This window comes from Tyto alba, unplaced genomic scaffold, assembly GCF_018691265.1.
Source record: "Tyto alba isolate M040663 unplaced genomic scaffold, T.alba_DEE_v4.0 Super-Scaffold_14, whole genome shotgun sequence".
Classification (NCBI taxonomy): domain Eukaryota; kingdom Metazoa; phylum Chordata; class Aves; order Strigiformes; family Tytonidae; genus Tyto; species Tyto alba.
The window spans coordinates 38451733-38472980 of record NW_024881276.1 but is presented as its reverse complement, the minus strand read 5'-3'; the positions used below and the strand labels follow the sequence as shown (position 1 = coordinate 38472980).

The 21248-nt window shown below is 38.2% G+C and overlaps 1 protein-coding gene across 7 annotated transcripts in view; it reads right to left on the bottom strand.

The window, feature by feature from the left end:
- Nucleotides 1-21248, bottom strand: part of ROBO2 (roundabout guidance receptor 2) — a 946026-nt gene that overhangs the window by 421232 nt on the left and 503546 nt on the right. For all 7 annotated transcript variants that reach the window (XM_042788459.1, XM_042788462.1, XM_042788460.1 and 4 more), the window contains exon 2: nt 496-822. In XM_042788459.1, coding sequence (XP_042644393.1) covers nt 496-822 — 327 coding nt within the window. The remainder of the gene's footprint in view (nt 1-495; nt 823-21248) is intronic.

Genomic DNA, 21248 nt, shown 5'->3' with positions numbered 1-21248 from the left:
TAATGAATGAGGTCTATATCAAATTTATGACAAAGGAGCATATATTGAGGTTTCCAGCAGTACAGAACATGAGTCACCAAGAAGCTGTTTGCTTCTGTTGAGGTAACAGATGACTAGATAAAGAGAAACAGACAGTGTACCTTATATTAAATGATAGGTATATTTCCACATTAGTTTAAGTATAACCAACTGCAGTCATAATTCAAAAATTATATTATTCTTCAGAGGAAGATTAGCCTTTGTCCATGTTTGTGCCAATCATGATTATACATTTGCTAGAACCTTGTTTCAGTGTAAATCATGTATTTTGTATGGTCACTGCTACTGTATAAACGCACATAAAAATGCCTTGACTAATAGCTATAGCTAATGACAAAATGCCATACTTACCTACATTTGTTATCTCCCAGACTGCTGACTGTGTGCAAGTGCTGGATGACAGCATAAAAGCAACTATAAAGTTTTACACAGTGCTAATCATATAGAACTACTCACATGCCACTTCCAGAGATGCATTGCGACTCACAGCTTCTCCAAGGTAGTTCCTTGCTACACACACGTAACTTCCTTCATCAGGTTTACTCCTGCGTCCATGCACAATACGCAAGAAAAATAAAGATCCGCTGGGCAGCAGCATGCGATGGGAGCGTGGATCATCCTTGTCCGTTTCCACTCGCTCTCCATCCTTGTACCACTCAATAGTAGGAGTTGGCCGTCCTTCAGCTTTACAGTTCAGAGTTGTTGGCTCTCCTTTAGAGACTATCACATCTGAAGGATGCTCAACAATCCGTGGTGGAAAGTCTTCCTGGCGGAGACGGGATCCTAGAGAAAAAGAAAAGGAGAGTGGATGGAAAGAACAATTTATCTTAGCTTTAGGCTTCACAGAGTTCTCACAAGTTACTCTTTTAATGCCACAAAAATTTTCAAAAAGAAGAAAATATGAAAACCTGTACACATCTGATATTGTTTTGTCTGATATTTGAGATTGTATCAGACGCTTTCAAAGCTAAAAACCTGAGTTAGATACAAATATACACATCTAAGGCATTATCAAATCCATACCACATGCAAACCAGGCTTAAAGGAGGATCTCTTATACATATATGGATGATGATCTTTTGCCTGTTCCAATAACCTTTTTATTTACATTCATTTATAGATCCCTGGGTGCTTCCCAGATCCCAGATGAAGGGATTCCACTCATGGATACTGCTCTCCTATCCCTTCATCTGCCACACTCAATAAGTGGACATCCAAAACCACTGTGTCTTACCACCCACTGGTTAACAGCTCTTTCTAGTTTTATATGGATGCTTTGTATCCCTTTTCTACAAACAGCCCAGGTAAGAAAACAGAAGGAAAAAAATAATAGTCCACAAACAAACAAACAAAACCTCACAACTGAGACCTGAAAAGCATTCTTTCCTTTATAAATTTCTAGTACAACAGTTGTCAACTTTAACTGTTCAAAGTGTCTGAAAACATTCATAAGCTATATTTTTATTTTGAAATCTCAAATGTCAACTGCACTTTAGATTTTGTGGATTGCATGCATATACACACACACGTAAGTACAATATAGGCATACATGTGCCTGAAAGTGCATTGCAAACACCAGTGTCTCAGAAATCAATATAGGTCCATTTTGCTTTTTCTTCTCCCCACATTCATCCTTTTCTTCTCTCTGCATTCATCCTTTTCTTCACTTTGCTTTTTTGTGTCCATCATCTTATATCTGCAAACATACTTTCTAAGCCACTTGCAGTATCCCTAAATCCTACCAACACTGCGTCATAACTGTGGTTACATGGTTACTGACAGTTGAACATCTCATTTCTACATAGTGTATCTAACGAGATATGTGAAATTCTGGATTATCCCTGAGTACACTCCAGGAGCTCAGTCTGAGTATATCATACCTCAGAAGGAATATGGTTATACTTTTTCCACTTAAATTTTTTTTCAGTACTAAGGATTAAGTAAAGAAATTATTCCCTCTATCACTGGAAAGTAACAAAACCCAAAGCATCTTCTTTCAATTACTCACAAGAATACTGTTTTTCACTTTACAATACTGATGATAAATAAGGACTACTATGTATTGATAATATTAAAGTTTCTATAATACTAATTTTGTGCCCTCTACAATAGCAACTTTGTGCCTTGCCCTGTACTTTTCTGAGCAACTACTTTGACACATTGTTGTTCTGCCTTTATGTAGATCCTTAACACTCAGTTGCCTTCCCACTGCCTGAGGTAGGCAAGCAGCAGAGCCTGAACACTGTCCTCCACCTTCTCCAACAAAGCCTTACCCTGTCACTCAAGTTCTGGAATAAGGAAGAGAAATGCTGGTGGAGGGAAGACCCTATAAAAGTAAGATATATGGAAGAGATATGTGTTTGGTTCACCACAATGGAGAAAGTCCCAGTGCCAACCTTCCATTACAGCCTTTATCATGTAGTACAATTTCACTAAGTCACAGCATCCCAAATCTCCACTGAACTCTTGTCAAAAAAATTCAGTAGTATCACAACATGAGCCAAATTTTGCAATACCCTTTTCTGAAAAAGATTCTTTCACAAATGTTATGCTCCTCATTACAGCTATTAGGAGATAAATTGTAGAGATGAGTAAATGCAAGAACAGTGTCGCCCAAAAGAAAATAAAAGTCCACCACTCCCAACTTCAGCATCAATCATACATAGGTCATTACTACTTATTTAATTAGCCTATGTTAGCCCGACAAAATTTTTCTGCAACAAACGCATCACAGTAGTTCATGCCTCTATGTTGCTTCTCATAAAAATGAAGTCAGCTCTCCTAATTGCTAGCAGAAATCATCTTTTCTAGCATGGATCCTGAAAACCCTTTGAGTGGAGCTTGCCATGATAGTGCAATTGGACTGCACTTCTTAAATACAAGGTATATCAGCTTCTGCAGGTTAATGAAACATTTGTCTCAATTTTCCAATCAGAAGTTTTGCTGAGTCATAGAAAAGCAATTTAGCATCAGTAGCTTCATTATATTCTAATCATTACATATTTTAAAATATTGTCAATGCCTTATTTACTCCAAAAGTTATGAGGAAAGGATTAAGGATCCATTCTACAGAACGAATCCACCTTTGGACTTCAGTTACTAACACTCAGGTCATTAAACTAAGGCTTGCCATAGCAATAAAGTGTCATACCATTGCTATACAAATGGACGCTTCCAGCGGCTACCAGATTCTAATACCAGTATAGCAAAGGTATCCGTCATCTGTACTGACAGTACACAAAAAACCCCACAATTTATACCTGAAGACAGATAGACTTGGAGCACATTTAGAAATGAAAAATGTATTCTATTCTCCCTTCTACAGACAAAAAGACATTTAAAATGTAACAGGATAATTTGCAGTTAAAAAGTATCTCCAGACCATGACCCCATACACAACATTGAAAAAGACTGAAATCACCATTGTCCTGGGTTTGAGTGAGTGGTGGGGTTTTTTGGTAGCACGGAGAGGGCTATAGGGGTGGCCCCCTGTGAGAAGTTTCTCAAAGCTCCCCCAGCTCCAAGTCAGACCCACCTCTGCACCAAGGCCAAGACAATTAGCTATGCCTTTGCAATAACATATTGAAGAAGGGACCTGGGAGGAGCAGTTGCGACATCTATGTCAACACCAAGGTCAGTGGAGGAATGGAGGAGAAAAGGAGGTAGAGGTGTGCTGAAGCAGAGACCTCCCCTGTATCCTGTGGCAAGATGGCAAGGCAGCCCCCCTCCAACACCCATGGAGATCTACAGTGAAGTAGATGTCGACATATGGTCTGTCGGAGGCCCACAATGTCTCAGGTTCCAAAGGAGGCCAGGATCCTGTGGGAAGAAGCAGCCCCCGCTGTTGTAGTTCAGCACTGGGAGGATTGCAGCATGCAGAGGTGTCCCATGCCAGAGCAGCTCGGGAAGGGCTGCAGCCCATGGGAGGGACTCAAGTCAGATAAAATTTCTGGAGGACTGTCTCCTGTGAGAGGGGAACCACTCTGGAGGAGGGGCAAGAAGTTCCAGGAGTTCTCCCCTCCCCAGGACGGAAGAAGCAGCAGCACTGACTGTAACACCCATCCCCTGTTCCCTGTGCCGCTGGGGAGGAGGTAGAGATATCGGGAGCAACGCTGAGTCTGGGAAGAAGGAAGGGGTGGAAGAAGGTGTTTTCATGATCTGGTAATGCTTCTCACTGTACTACTCTGTCTGTTAAGAGTTGTTGTTGTTACTGTCTGTATTAAATTTACGTTATTTTTTTCTTCCCCTAAGGAGTCTGTCTTCTGCCCCTGACCATAATGGGTGATTCATCCCTCCCTGTCCTTGCCTCAAATCCCAAGCCTTTGCTTATTTTCTCATTCCCAGTGCTGGGGGGGAAGGGGTAAGTGAGCGGATGTGTGGGGCTCAGTTGCCCTCTGAGCGCAAACCACAACCACCATTGAAGTAAGTAATTAAAAATTTCACTGTACGTGGGACTAAAAAGCAAACTTCATACACTCGCTAGAGACATACGTAATACTCTCTAAACAAGTCAACCAACTTACTACATCATTGCTATTCTCAAAAGAAATAAAAATAGTTGTGTTAAGAAATTCCTACCAACAGCATCAGTAAGTATAGTAAAGCTGAGGTGTTTCTCAAACTTTAGAGGGACTTAAGTCAGAGAACAGATACGACTGAATTTTGATAAATGGTTAACAGTATAACAAAATAGTAGCAAAAAAACGCACATCAAAAATATTAGTTTTCTTATACACAAAGGTTTGTCGATAATGTTAAAACTCAAAGTAGCACATTCTACAGAGAACTACAGGCCATGTTCAATCCTTCGAATAGGGCTTTCTCCCATAAAAGAGTTAAACCCTCCACCTTATACAGCTCAGTTCAGAACCCCTCCACAGGTCATAACAGGACTAATCATTCCTTTACAATTCTGATGTTTATCACATAACTAATGTTCACTTCACTCTATTCTAATTAAGAAACTTGTGTACAAGAGAGGGTTGACATGTGGGCAGCAGAGACCATGACAATCAGCAAGGAGAAAGGCTCAGGCAGTGTTCTGAGAGGGGCTCATACCACGCATTCCTGTGATGGCTGGGTGTACCTTCAGCTATCTAGTGCTGCAAGTTATTTCCTTCAATGTGCACTTAAGAGGGGGGAAGAAAAACACACACAAGAAATCAATCACAGAGCACAGCAGACTCCCTCCTTCAAAACTGAACTGAGCATCAACAGCTATTCCAGAAGGGCACTCCGATTTAGAAAGAACAAGGAAAAATTAAAAACACAACTCCATTGCCTCTCTTCTGGCAGACACAGACGCTGTCTACATGCCAGAAAGTGACAGCCCAAATGGTGTTTTCCTAGATGAGTTTTGATTCTTCCACTATGACTCGCCCCCAACTCACCTCCCAATACTCTTAAGAATACAACCTAATTTAGAAGGAATAGAAAAATTATTAACCCCCTGATCTAACTGGTCAGAAGATGATACTTTTCCTTTTACTGGAGGGTGAGATGGAACCATGATCTACTCAAGATGATATGCAGTTGCACTGAAGCAGACAGCTGGTGTTGTATTCTGGACTTCCATTCTTCTCTCAAGGACTTCCCTTACAGGAATATCCCATGCATGCACAGGGTATGTGAATAACCCCAGAGTTTAAGAGTCCCTAAGTAGTCATTACTGTGATGGACTGCAATGACTTCAAATTAGCTTTTACATCCTGTTGGGAAAAAACACACCTCTGGAAGAAATCCTACAATAATCATGACTAATCAAAAGCTGCCATGAAGCGGCACCTATGAAAAGGAGAGCATTAACACTTACTTGAATACATACTCTGAGTACTCTAATACTGTACATTAAGGTTCACATAGCTATTGCAGATGTCTGATTATTACGCATCTCGAGAAGATTAGTTTCATAGACACCTCATCAACTAATTCATAGAGAAAGTTTTAGGTTCATCTTTTTGCTTATTATTTCACAGAATAACAAAAACCATTGTTCAAAATAAAAAGCCCAAAACACACATGAGAAAAAGATAATATGCAAGCCTATTACAGTATCCTACCATTAATATTAAAGTTTTCATGCTCATATTGCAGCATTAAACAAGAATTTACTAAGATTACTCTAACAAAACTCAAGACTGTTGTGGTTTGAGCCTGGTCGGCAGCCAAACACCTCACAGCCACTCTCTCCCCCTTTCTCTTCCGGCAAAGAGAAGGGACAGATGAGCCAGGCTTGGGGTTCGAGATAGGACCGGGAGGGGAAAATCACCCTTTATGGTCATAAGCAAAAGGCAGACTTGTTGGGGGAAGGAAAAAAGAACACACATTTATTACAGACACTAACAACATTTACCAGAGTAAGACAGTGCCACATCTCGAGAACGCCTTCTCCCCACCCCTCCCTTCTTCCCGGGCTCAGCTCTGCTCCTGATATCTCTACCTCCTCCACACAGCAGCACAGGGGCAGGGAATGGGGGGTGCAGTCAGTGCTGCCGCTTCTTCTGTCTTCGGTGGGGGGAGCTTCTGGAACTTGTTCCCCTACTCCATTGTGGTCCCACTCTCACAGGAGACATTCCTCCACAAATTCTCTCCAACTGGAGTCCCTCCCATGGGCCACAGCATTTCCTTACACTGTTCTGGCGCGGGTCACCAACTCTCTCCAACTGGAGTCCCTCCCACGGCTGCAGCCCTTCCTGAGCTTCTCCAGTGTGGGACACCCCCACATGCTGCAATCCTCCCAGCACTGAATTACAACAGTGGGGGCTACCTTTTCCCACAAGACCCTGGCCTTCTACAGGCACAGACACCTTGATCATCCAGGCAAAACAAAACACAGGCCATAAATCAGTGTCTGCTCCACCGTAGATCTTCATGGGTGGCAGGGGTGGCCAGCCCTGCCATCTCACCACAGGATACAGGGGGGTCTCTGCTCTGGCACACCTCCCCCCTCCTTTCTTCCTCTGTTCCTCCACTGACCTTGGTGTTCATGCAGCTGCTGCAACTCCTTCTCCCAAGTCCCACTGCTCATCACCACATCCCCTCTTAAATATGTTATCACAGAGCCGCAGCCGATTGGCTCAGTTTTGGTGTAGAGGTGGAGTTGAATTGGAGCTGGGGGAGCTTCCAGAAGCTTCTCACAGGGGGCCTCCCCTATAGCCCCCTCCCCTGTTACCAAAAAACCCCACTCACTCAAACCCAGGACAGGGATATAAGCCATCTCTACTCAGTTCATCTCTCTATACTTTTATCCTGGTGTATCTTTAAAATCTCTTCTTACCTTTTACAAATATTTCTGCCACAAACTGAGTAATTCACGATTACAATTCATTACTGAACATAATTCAGCAGTAAAAAGGAATATCTTGTACAAAATCAAAAAAAGAGCAGTGATCCTATTGCACTTCTAGCATCTGCCACAATATGAGATACCTATATATTAGTACTAATACAAAAAGAAGGAAAAAAACAAGAGGTGAGATTATAAAAGAATTAGATATGACATTCAATCTTGATGCTATCAGGCAAGGCACAAAAAGCACAGAAAATAAGTACAGCATTCAACATAACCTCAGTGTCTTCTAGAACACTGCTAATCACACATCCCAGCAATAAGTTTCTGATTATGTTCTGTGACAATCTAAACTAGAAAACGATGAATGAGGATGGTTTTCAGTATGTGGTGAAGGTATAAACAACCTTATAGTCTTTGCATTTCAACATTAGTTCAGTATAATAGCTTTGGGTGGGGGGGAGGGGGTGGAAATAAATAAATAAATAAAAATCATTATGTCTTAATTTTGTTGAACTTCCCAATAAAGTTTTGCTAAAACCATGCTATAGCGCAAACCACCACATCTGTTTACACTATTTTACTAGATAGCTCAATGTACTCCCCTTCAAAGAGCTTGTTTATGGGGGCAAGGCAAAGAAGGAAGGAAGCAGCATCTGCTGGGCAGCTTCTGGTATCTACTGATTAGATATCTATTGGTAGAAATAATTCAGACTCTTTAAGAAAAGATGGCTTTGGGACAGATGTGAACTGATGTAAACGTCATAGTACAGTGGATGCTACCAGAGCTAGAAAACCAGACATGGGTGAGGTGCTCAGGCAATATTTCATTAGTAGCGTTAAGTTACTAATTTCAAGAGTCCTCAGTGAGTAAATCAGAACTACTGCCAAGTAGCAGGAGACAACTGATGGAACAGTATTAATGCACCAATTTATCCCACTTGTTAATTTCTCAACTTAACACATTAAAATATTTTCACTGTTTTTTTCTCAGGTGAACAGCAAAGTAAGACTATATGGCTAACTGTTTGGTGTTGTTCACCTTCACCTTGTTTGCTATTGTTTGAATTCACAAGCCAGCACTGAGTTAAAAGACAAATATTATAAAACTATTTTAAAAAAATAGTAATAAATCACATTCAAAGCTACTTAGTCAGTAGCAACATTTATTTCAGTGAAAAGCTCCATGAAATTTTCCAATCACTGCTTGGAGTAAAAACAAAAAAAATGAAAATATTTAATCAGCTAAATCTAGCTTTTATATTATTATTTCATTTTTTCTTCTACTTGTAGATAGTAGTACTTCTATTTAAATGCAGAACTTTTCCATATTTCATAAAGAATGTATCTGAAATTCCTATGGTAAAATATAAGTTACAGTCTACAATTAATTAAAACTAAAATAAGGATCATGAAATCCTGTATTAAATTATTCACTAAGCATTAATGCTATTCTGTTGCATGTTTACTTGTGAATAAAGTCATCTTAATTTTAAAGTGAATATCAAGTTATCAACTTGCATTTTCTAAGATACTGCAAGACAATGTTTTGTCACTCTAACAAACACAGCTTTCATTTTCAGATACCAAAGCCTAGTAACTACTGATAATTGCAGACCTGAAATGCTGTAGTTCTCATAATAATAATTGGTGACTTTATAGATTTGTGATAAACTGTCACTTCACAGGTAACGAACACTCTTGCATACATGTCTACCTTAACGTGAATCACTTCTGCATCAGTCATTGCTAACATCTATAGAGGTCAGGACACTGAACATGTGAATCCCAGCCTCATACTTGAGCCAAGAAGGGGGAAGCTGCTGGAGGAATGATTTTGTCACAAAAAGGTAAGAAGCAGCTCCAGTTATTTTGCATATTACAAGCATATGCTCCAGATGCAGCACATGCATTGACATATATTTGCCACCTGCCCTTATACTCCCCTTCCTGTTTTATGCATTTATGTACTTACATACTTCCTAATCAAAGTAGTGAAAGAAATTAAAAAGTGAGCAAAGTTGGTAAAAGTAGGAAAAAAAATATCTTAGACTGCATATTGTACTTCAGGTGTCTGAGTACACTCTGCTCTTCCACTTCCCCTGTTGTTACTCAGTTCAGAGGTGCGTTGAAAATACATTCACTGAGAATCACCTTCAACACTCCTCTTTTGGAAAGTATAAAAGAAAAAAGTCACTCATTCATTTTGACCAGTTCAGCACCATCAGTGTTCTGTCTGACTGTTTCTCTCAATTACCAACAAGCCTCATGGATTTGCTGTAATACACTCAGACTTTCTCATAAGTGTCATCAGGGATCCAATGCACCACATAGTTATAGATACACTGATATCATATAAACAGAATACTTATTATTTTCAGTTTGGACTGGTTGATTCTACAGCTAAATAATCCCAAAAAGAAAAATAAATTGGATGCAAGAGTTTTTATTAATCAAAGAAATAGGTTTGCTATAGAGACAGGGGAGCAAGAATAAAAGGAAACTAAAATAAAGAGTTAGTGTTCTATTAGTTTTCACTACATTTCCACAAAGCCACTATGCAATCCCTACCCTAAGGGTAATATGCTCTGTGTGTGTGTATGCATGTGTGTAATATATACACGTACCTTCACAGAAAAAGGCATTTGGCAATTCACCTTCTAGTCCTCCTAGGCCACCATCTTTCAACTTTGAAGGAAAAGACTTTTCATTTATTGCATTTCACGCTCCTCCAGTTTTAATTTATTAGCTTCACATCAAGACCAAAAGTTGTTTTCATCTATTAAGCCTACTCTTTATATAAGCAGCTACAAAGGCAATGGTCTGTCATATAAGAAAAGCAACAGTATAGACTAAATTCATAGCCATTTCATTCATTTCTCAAGTCACCAGAACGTTTATGGCTACTGGGCTAGTGATGGTTAACAGAAAGGCTAGTGATTTTATTATAACTACTAAGCACTTTTAATGAAAAAAAATATTGTATGAGTTTAAATGTAAATACTGTGATATGGTACTTCATAATACAGATCACAGAATTGTCTTCAAGAACCTCCTCAATAGTTCTCGCTTCCTTTCTGAGTTTGTCTCCACCTGTCACCAGTTGCCACCAGTGATTCAGATGTCTGACATACAATTTATTTGCATCTCTTCAGCTCTTTTCCAGCTTTTTCCCACCTGACTTTCTACATACATAAAAGCTCTTCCTAAGTTGGCCTCTAAGGCTACTACTCCTTTTATATCATTTCAGAAGACTCGTATTTTGATTTCTTTGACATTCTAGAGACATAGGTTTAATATACTTGGATAAAAAAGAAAGCCAGGACTAGATTTTCAGTAACAGGACTAACAGCCACTGAACAGTATGTATACCAGACATCATCCCTACTACAGAGCTGCCACCTTTGTCCTCATCATCAGCTATCATCCCTACTGTTCTCTTTCTATTGCTATGCAAAGGGAAGTTTGGAATACATCACATTGTATTTTATTGTATCGTACATTTGAAACATTTTCAGTTCAATAGTTCTGATACCTCACACTTAACAGGTGCATTATATATTTAGTTCGGAAAAAAAAGTAATGCCTGAAAGACAACCGAACTTGAAAAATAAGTTCATCATATATGCTTTACTATAAAACAGTAGTAGAATAAACATCAACCAAAAAAAGTCATACTGACATTTCAAAGCTTATGCCTGCTACAAGTGAAAGCAATCAATATTGTGTCTCAGAGATTATTAGCTTGTTCTGTGCTTTTGATAGCATTTTGAATGCCTTCCTTATATGAGTTTTGCCAACAACACATTCTCTCTCAGACAGTGTAAAAGGCCTGTTTATTGAGAAAATAAACAGAAAAACTGTAATAGAAAAAAAAAATCTTCTGTAACAGAAAGTAATAGATGCAGGAAGGAAAAGGCCTGAATATATTTGGTTTTACTTAGAGGACAGCTCCAAAGATATATTTCAATGCCAAAGAACCTTTTTTTATGCTAGCATCTTGAGTTATTTTCACTGCACAAAATAAGGAAAAAAAAAAATCTGAAATTAAGGAATTAAAATAATAATGTGCTTTAAGGACAGGATGGATATCTACAAAAATCTCTGCAGAATCTTTTTTGGCTATGTAATATCTGTCATATGTCCAGAATTGGGTTCTTTTTTTTCTTATGCAGACTCTAACACTTCAGCATGAAATAACATAAGCTTGAAAAGACAGTTCTGCAGCTACTTAGTTGAATCTACTGAAAGACAGTCACAGTTCCTGTTCATTTTCCTGCTTCTTCATATGCCTTCTTCCACTTAGGAAGTACTTATCAGAAACACTTATTACACATATCTGTTAGATATAATGAATAAGTATGTTGCTTTCACTACCCTTTTAAGCACAGAATTGACTGAAAGCAAGCAGAGATCTCAAATAGAGATCCAGTCAGTCACATCCTAGTTTGAACAAAAGATAATGTACAAAAAATTCAAGATAATGAGAAAACTCAATTGGAGTACTGGCTGATGCACTGGCATCAGGATGATTATCCTAGACGCATTCCTCTAGGCAAAGTGACATGGTAAAGATTACATTTTGAAAATTTATACTTTACAATCTCTCCCCCCACCCTGAGATTTGGCAGATGGGAACAGACTCTAGTGATAGGACTGTTTCCAATATAAGGTTTTTGTTCAAAGCTGCGTCAGCTATAACACGGACTTCTGAAAGCTTTTTCTCGAGCAAAATTAATCCATTAAGCAACATATTCTAACTTCCCTAGGACATGTATCTGCAGATAAGCCACCTTTCCTATAGTGCACATCTGCCAAGAAGGGATAGCAGGCAACACTGACGAGAGATCAATAACTGTCATTAAAAACATTTGACCAAATCTTACTGAAAGGCTGATTCTATTAAGTTTCTCTTGTATAAAACTGTGATTTTGCTAAGAGAGGTGTAATCAACTTTAATCATAAAGAAACACTGCAAACATAAAATTCCAATTATTTTTTTTTTTTTTTTTTTTAATGTGGACAATAACCCAGTGCCACAATATAAGCACCCTAACTCCTTGTATGAAATTATTTCAGGGGAAGCATTCCAAAATTGCCACAAAGGCTTAGAGGAAATTTATTCCAACTCACTTTTCTTCAAATTTTTTCTCCTCACACATCAACATACAAGTGTCGTACTTCAATTCTGGAGCAGGGAGTGCGTGGTGTGTGTAGGGTGGTGGGCAATAATAAAAAAACGATGATCAGTATTACAGGCCAAAAATCAGAATAGCCAGCACAGAGCAGAACAGTTCCGTGTTATTTTTAACAGTGTAAATTGCATCTGGATTAAGAAGTTTGTTAATGGATCACTTCTCACATAATACAAAGTAACAAAATCTACCTCCCTTTTCACACAGCACTACTCAGAAGTACATTAGGATCATTCATATTGCAAATAGGTTAGCTACATTCTTCCACCTTACATCTCAAAGTTTGTGCTCTTTGCTGTGTAACTGTTTTTGCAGAGTATTATCTCTCTTAAAAAACTGATGCATTCCAGCACAGTGCTTCTGATTTAGGGATGAATTTATAAGAGGAGTGAGTAGCAGCATGATATCCCTGAAAACTGGTATATAGATTCACAGGCAAATGAATAATTTTTTTCCCAGGTGACAAGTAATGTTATAAATACAAGTCACAGTTTCAATGAGAAAGCTGCATTGATTTATTTGTTGCAAAGCGGTATGGTTTAGAGTTCAGTCAAGAAGTAAAATATCTACCATAGCTATGCTCCCTGGAAGCAGATAACAGACAACTATTTGCTTAATAACACACCAATATTAGTAACACAAACCCAGACATAAAAGAACCCCATCAAAAAACAACAAACCCAAACCATCCTTACTTATAGGTTTTCTTTCTCAAAAAACCTCTGGCTTTTGAAATTAAAGTTGACATTGTGAAAATGTTGAAATTGAAATTGTTCTAATTCAAATGTGAGTTTCATTAATGTTCACTGACTCTAAACAATGAGATGATAAAAAACACTTGAGAAATTAAAATAATAGGGAGAGAAGATGAACACTTTAATCTACAAAAAGCAGAACAAATGAAAAGGTTTATGTGTGTATGTTTTTGTATTTATAAGATATGTGTAGATACATACCACATCTATATTTATAGGTATAAAATGTACACAAATACAATGTATACACACACATCTATGTATGTACCAGATGACCTCCTTCTAATCCAAATTATTCTGTGATATATACACAGCATGTAAAAAAAGCATCTAGCAAGATTTTTTTTTTTTCTCTCTTCATCTAGTAGAGCTCAAGCAGAACAGCTCATCCCGTGGGAGCCTTGCAAAACCACTCTGGAACTTAGCAAAGCAAAGTATAAGTGTATGCCTGACTCTACCAAACTTCTTTAGTTCTTTTTCAGGTCAAGGATGGAAGGAAAACCAACATTGTTTCTAGACAGCACAATAACTTATTATACAACTAACATATTATCATCATAGCACTGGAGAACTAACAACGGCTTCTTATCAGTCAAAGTGAAGCTTTTAATATTCCCACATACCACTGTAAAAACAATGGCTAATGAGGAGCAAGTAAAATTATACTTTTACATAGAAAGGTTGATAACCACAGGCTCTCCAAAGTCTAAAACTTTTGATCGACAGATGATAAAAAAAAAAAAATGACCATCTAAAATATTATTAAAAAATAAATTATTTAAAAGCTTTAAAAATTTGTAAACATGAAAATATATCATTTTTAACAGTATTAAACTGAAACAACACCTATAAAAAAAGCTTTCAAATGACAATCTGGTCTAGATCCCGTCAAGAACCATGAGTCAAAAAACAGCTGTCAAATTAGGATACAATTGACATCATCTGTGAAATCAGACTAACTTTGTAAATAAAGTGTTATATAAACTTCATAAAATCAAAGGAAGTCATTCTTCAATTAAGAACTTTCAACCCGTCCTCAAAAAGCATGTTCAAATAATCTTAAAATCATCTGACCTTTAACTTTCATATAAATCCCAAGAACAAATACAGGCTGGGCAAAGACTAGATTGAGAACAGCCCTGTGTAGAAGGACTTCAGGGTGTTGGTGGATGGAAAACTATGAGCCAGAAATGTGCAATCATAGCCCAGAATGCCAACCATATCCTGGGCGGCATCAAGTGTGGCCAGCAGGTTGAGGGAGGTGATTCTCTCCCTCTACTCTGCTCTTGTGAGGGCCCACCTGGACTCCCATGTCCAGCTCTGCGGCCCCCAACATAAGGACATGGACCTGCTCGAGTGGGTCCAGAGGAGGCCATGAGGATGATAAGGGGCTGGAGCACCTCCCCCAGGAGGACAGGCTGAGAGAGTTGGGGTTGTTCAGCCCGGAGAAGAGAAGGCTCCAGTGAGACCTTATAGCAGCCTGCCAGTGCTTAAAGGGGGCCTACAGGAAAGCTGGGGAGGGACTCTTTATCAGGAAGTGTAGGAATAGGATGAGGGGTAATGGTTTTAAATTGAAAGAGGGCAGATTTAGATTAGCTATGAGGAAGAAATTCTTCACTGTGAGGGTGTTGAGGCACCCAGAGCAGCTGTGGCTGCCCCCTCCCTGGGAGGGTTCAAGGCCAGGTTGGACGGGGCTTGGAGCAACCTGGTCTGGTGGAAGGTGTCCCTGCTCATGGCAGGGAGGTTGGAACTAGATGGTCTTTAAGGTCCCTTCCAACTCAAACCATATACAAGTCAAAATTTTCAGAACGTTGCACCATTAGAAACAAATATAAATCTTGTCTGTATTTTAGTTCTGACTAATAATTCATCTTTACAACAAAACTGTAATGCACATTCTGACAATAGTTTTAGGTAAGTTTGACAGTTCTGACACCCTAACTTTTACAGAAGATTAAACACAGAGCTAATTCAGCCAAGGAAATTTACTTTCTTATATCTTCCTTCAACTTCACATTTGTGAAAACCTCATATTTTCATGTTATTGTCACTAACAATCCAATATTCTAAAATCTGAAAATAAAAATTCTGGTATCTCATAGCTAGACAAAAACCGTGAAGTGGTAAATAGACAGGCATACCTATTAAGGTTATTAAGGTAATACAAGTTTTGCAAATCAGAAGCCATATAGTTTGCTCCACCCAGATTTCAACAAAGCTATCCCCACATAGTGCAACCTAAAAAAATCTTACTCAAGTTAGATGTAAACAATTACACACTTTGCATGCCATGGAAATCAGGTCTATGATTTTAGGTATTACAAAAAGAATATTAGACAACAATAATAGAAATCAATATAGTTTCACCCATCTGCAGCAGTCTTGAAAAAATATTTTGAGAAAGGTGGGGGACTCCTACTGTAGGCACAGCAGACATTTAACTTTAGTGTTCTAGATTACACCATGAAGTCGCTGTGTTCACTGTTAACACTGGTTACAGACTCCCTCCCTGTTCCTCTGAACCACACCAGTTCTGAATGCCTAGCGAATTTCAAGCAGACAATATCAATACTTTATTTAAACCGAACCCAAACATCCTGAAATAAGCTTTGGTATAGCTCTAAGTAGCTATTGTCTGATCAGTATTAATTCAGCAGCAAAGCTCAAAGTAAAACTGAAAGTAATATGACAGATATCAAAAGCTCATGTAACCTATTGTCTTAGAAATCTACAGATTACACCTTGGACATTTGCCCAATAGCTTCTCTTCGGAAGCTTCAACTAGTTATAGAAAAGTTTTTTCCAAAAATCCAAGGATGTAAAGATAGAACAAACTCTACAAAGAAAGTTTCTAATCCTACTTTTTTTACTCATATTGAGTTCCCTTCATATGCTCAAAAGTGGAAGATTTTTGGAATTGACATAAACTTCCTCATCACTGTATCTCTGTTACATATGACAATGTACAACAATTGAGTGGATAAGTACAGGCAAGTCAAGACTTAGAGGGACATTTGCAAATGCACCTTAATTTCACCTTTTGCTAGCTTTTGTTTTAAAGAGTCATTCAGACACCCAGTGTTTGAAAACAACTTGTAAGGAAAATTCAGTCACATGCTATTTCTACCTTTGTAAGTCATGTTTATAGCACACCTTCTATCCCAAACACAAAAGATCACTGCAGTTTTTATACCAGTGCTTTATGGCATGCTATTTTCCCTTTAAATATTTATAAGTTTGGTGTTTGGATTTTTTTTTTTTAATTTATTTTTAAAAATAAATATTTTACTGCAAATACTGCAGCTTTTTTGTGTACTGCATGGTTTGATCACCAAAATATCACAAGTTTTTCAACGGTTGTCACACTGATATCCAAGGTCATATTATCAACTCTGTAACTGTAAGGAAGTTCTAACCACTACTAATTAGAAACTTAATACATCATTTAGATTTGTGCACAAATATCATCGTAACTCTAGTTTATCTTCATGAATGTATAGCACAATTATATACAGATTTTAAATATAAACATATATATTTAAAATATATATCATGAGTGCATCTTTTGTTAAGAGAATATTTGGAGTTCCCCTGTCCCCAAAATCCTCTTTCAGATGCGTCCCCCAAAAAAACAATCCCCCCACACTTCTTTCCTTGCGCCCTTCCCTTTCTTTTTGCTCTCCAGACATATTTCACAATGCTACCTTGCTACCATTATACCTGTAGCTAATAAAATGGACATTTCATTATCCAAAACAGTCCATCAATTCTAATTACAAGGTGAATCTCTTCTTTTCCTTCTCTCATTCAGAAGCCATCCAGTTATTTGTTCCATTAGATTACAAAACATAATTTTGCAACTTCCGCAGCTAAAATTGTACTTAATGTTATTGGGCCTGGTGACAGAGCACAAACACTCCCAGTAACTGTGCCATCTCTTCAATCTTTTTTTAAGCAGCCCTCACTCATTTTTATTCTGCATCTTCTGTTGCATGTATTTATACCCAAAGCTGGCACACAGAAAAAAAGTCTTTCTTAGTAATTTAGATTGAAGGCACCAGTCCAGTGAGAGGCCTTCTTGGACCAATTTCTGACCCAGCCATACATATGTAACCCTGATGTTGCTAGTGGCAGTCCCAGCTAGGAAGAATCTTGCCTTGTAAGGGATATATATTTCACAGTATCTTTCTGCAGCATTATTTTACCCTTTATACATTAAAAAGAGGGAGACTTTTTGAAACAGTAAAGTTGAAGACAACTCAGAAATCTATGTTGTCTACCCTATCTTTATAGGGATCTCTGTTGATTCTACTAATGGAGCACTTACTACTGATAAATCACCACTTCTCAGAGCTGTGGAATGGCAAGGGTACTAAGGGTACTACTGCGACAAAGCCTTCTAACAGCTTCTTTCCAGTGTATAATTTATTTAATCCATGTTATTCTAGAGCAAACAGGACTATGCAAAGGCACAGAAATAAGAGGGTCTGGCACCACACTAGGTGAAACAAACAAAAACTCCTAGGCAGTTCTCAAATTGTTTACTGTAAGCAAGTACATTTGTGAAAACAGCAGTAAAGGAAAATACAGAGGAAGTAGATTCCACCATCTCAGGTTGTAATCCTTGACTTCTAAATCACTGTCTTCAGTAAGTATAATGAATGCTCTCTATACAAACTAATGAAATAAAATTCCATCTTTAAACAGTGGTGGGTTGACCCCAGTTGACAGCCAAACACTCACTCAGCTACTTGCTCATCACACTCCCCCATGGGATGGGGAGAAAGTACAAGGAAGGCAAGAGACTCATGGCTTGAAATAATGGTAGCTAAAAGAGAAACAAACAGCTGTGTATACAAGCAAAGTGAAAAAAAGAGGAACCCATTCACTACTTCCCATCAACAACCAGATATCCAGCCAGTTCCTGGCAAGGAGGGCCTCAGCGTGCATAACCATTGCTTGAGAACACAAATGTCCCCCCTTTATCATCCTTTCCATGAGGTTTTACTGCTGAGCATGATGTCATATTGCATGAAATATCCCTTTGATCAATTTGAGTCAGCTGTCCCTACTATGTTCCCTCTGAACCCCTTGCCTATCCATGCCTACTAAATTCTTTGTTTAGAGGTAAAAATCAAAGTTTTCAAGGACACAGGGGTTCTTTATGGCTTTTTTTCAACAGATTAAAATCCTCGAACATGATGATAGAATCTTTTCTTCTCCAAAACTATTCTGTGTTGAACCTACTTCCTCCAGAACAGACACGTATAATGTGAGACATTCTTGCAGATATCTTTGACATTTTAGGTTCAATCAGTAGAGCACCAACATGCTTTTATACCTAATACTTTTCTGATTAATAACTAGAGGATTGCAGCTGCAGTTAGGTTTTTATGTGAAGTGGAATCAAAGCTCCCTTCACACCTAGGAAAACAAAATATTTATGGTAAAATACAGAGAAAAGTTTAAGGTTGACACTACAATGATACTTGCATGAAGACCAACATTTGCCAATGTTTGCACTATTTGTTAATATCTTAATATAACCTTACTGCATCATACCTATGCATGTACTTGTGGGAAGAGATAAGAGTAAGTCCTGTCTTTTATATTTTTACTAAGAGTACTTCTAATTTATTATCTCAGTTTCATTTCCAGAAGACAGGGGCTAGGAAAAGAATTAAACTCAGTGCCCTCATGATCCTGGTATATTTGTTAACTATTTTATAGGGGTCTTATTCCTTTTGTAATTTTCCCCAGATAATGAAAAAACTCAAGTTATGATTTCATGTCACTTATCAGAGTTTATAAAACCAAGCATTTACCTTCTAGAATACAGCTTAGATAGGAGAAATGCACTTAAAAGTCTACAGTTCTGTCATCAGTCAGTTTTGCAGACCTGAGGACAAACACATCAGCTGTTTCAGGTACAGCACTTCCACACAACTTTTTCTAACAGAGACCTTAAAGATGCATATATGCTTGTAAACTTTCTCGGTTTTCTCCCAAAGAAGATCTGCATCTCACTATTAATGTCATAGCTATATCTTGGTTATAAAACAAAATGGTATTCAACTACATCAAATAGACTATATAGTACCTTATTAAAACTGTGAGAAGGAGGCTTGTTACTGGTAGATAGGGATTGGTGTGCTGTAGGGGTCAAGACAGGACTTCAAAAACTATGCTGCTGGATTTATGAAGAGAAGTTTATTGCAAAACAAAGCCTAATAAATTTAATTTTTGCCAAAAGCATCAACAAGCCTGAGGAAGATGACACAGGTCTAGTGTAACAGTCAACTGTAACTAGCTCAGCTAAAGAGAGATTTCTATTTCTTGGCACAGTAACAAATCCTCAAGCAGAGAGGGGCTAGGGGTGAGATTTTTTTCCTCTGTAAGTAACTTAATGAATGAAGTACTAATTAACATTATGGCATTGATAAATGGAGAGAGAGATTAGGGATGTACTCGATATTCAGGCCTTCCCAGATGGACCGTCAAAGCCACATTAATTCCTATCTCATTGGAGCATCTGCTTCTCCCATAATCCATTGCCCTTTGGTACAAACAACACAAACTGTTGTGACTCAATTCGATTTATATCAATCTAATTTCTTTTAATCCAATTTGTATTCCAATCTACTACCTTCTAATCACTTAAATCTTCAGCCTCCATCTGGTAAATTTTCTCTCAAAATTAACTGAGCAGATGCCTCTGCAATTGTCTTCCACAGTCAGGCTAATCATGCCCTCGCAGTGGCCTACAGAGCACGCTGAATAGGTACGTGACTTACAGCATTGCCCTTCTTATTACAAACATGGCGATGCAGGAAGGCCATTTTGTCTGTCATTAATTGGTTAATTTGCATAACACTGCCAGGGAAAGATGCTTAGGAAACAAAAGCCTAGACTAAAAAGCTTCAAGAAAGCAGCATGACATGCTCATCATTTGTCACATAGCCATTGCACTTTGAACCATCTATTGTTTGAGGTAACAAATACAGAACTGGATTACACCTAAATACATAACAAACATCTACATACAATATTGGATTGCATGATTTTTGGCATTGCTGCCACTGAACTTGCAGAGAGCAAGGGGGCTGTCCAAACAAAATTCCAAGAAGGGTGCACAATACCGAGAAAATTAGAAAGCACATTGTTTTGCTAGACACCAAAACTTCAAATCCTCTGGCTCTCAAGTAAATTAACTTTTACACAGCTGCAATTACATATGCAGACAGAGACAGACTTTGTGAACACCAAAAGCTAAAGTCCTTCAGGTTTCCCCAAAACTGTCCCCAAGACTGTAAGGTCCGCAGGCTACCCAAGACATCATTAGTAGGACGATAAAAAAAATTAAGAATGAAACTAAGCTTCTCAGCCAACGACAGTTAACAATTCAGAACCTAAAGTAAAAGGAAGAAAGAGTATTTCCACTCCTATAAAACTGGTTGCCTCATTAAGAATACAATGTTGATCTTTCCCCTTGATCAAAGAAATTTTAAAAACACAACAGGTACTTAGTAAATAATGAAGAAAGCATAAGAAAGAACAGGCTGGGCCAGTGGAAGACGCAAAAGAGTAGCTTCTCTATCATGCATAAGCAGGAAAAAGAGACGGAAAGAAAATTTTAACCTGGAACTCACTGCCTTGCATCATGAGCTACATTCTTGTTGGTCCACAAGCACTTATGTAAGACCAGCTGTTAAACAGGAGTCTACAGATTCAGAGGGAGGCATAGTGCCCTTTTGCCATTACAGCTTCTATATAAAATATGTATCTCCACATTTCTCAGAACAATATAAATCAGACTAACATGGAAGGGTCAGCCTCCAATTTTCATCTTAAAAAAAAAAAAAATACTTGGGTCATCCAAATTTTCAGCAGCTGGAAGATGAGCTTACCAGGATGATTTGCCTGGAGTTTGCTACTGCTTCCTCCCCTCAATCTTTCACATCTACCCCTGAT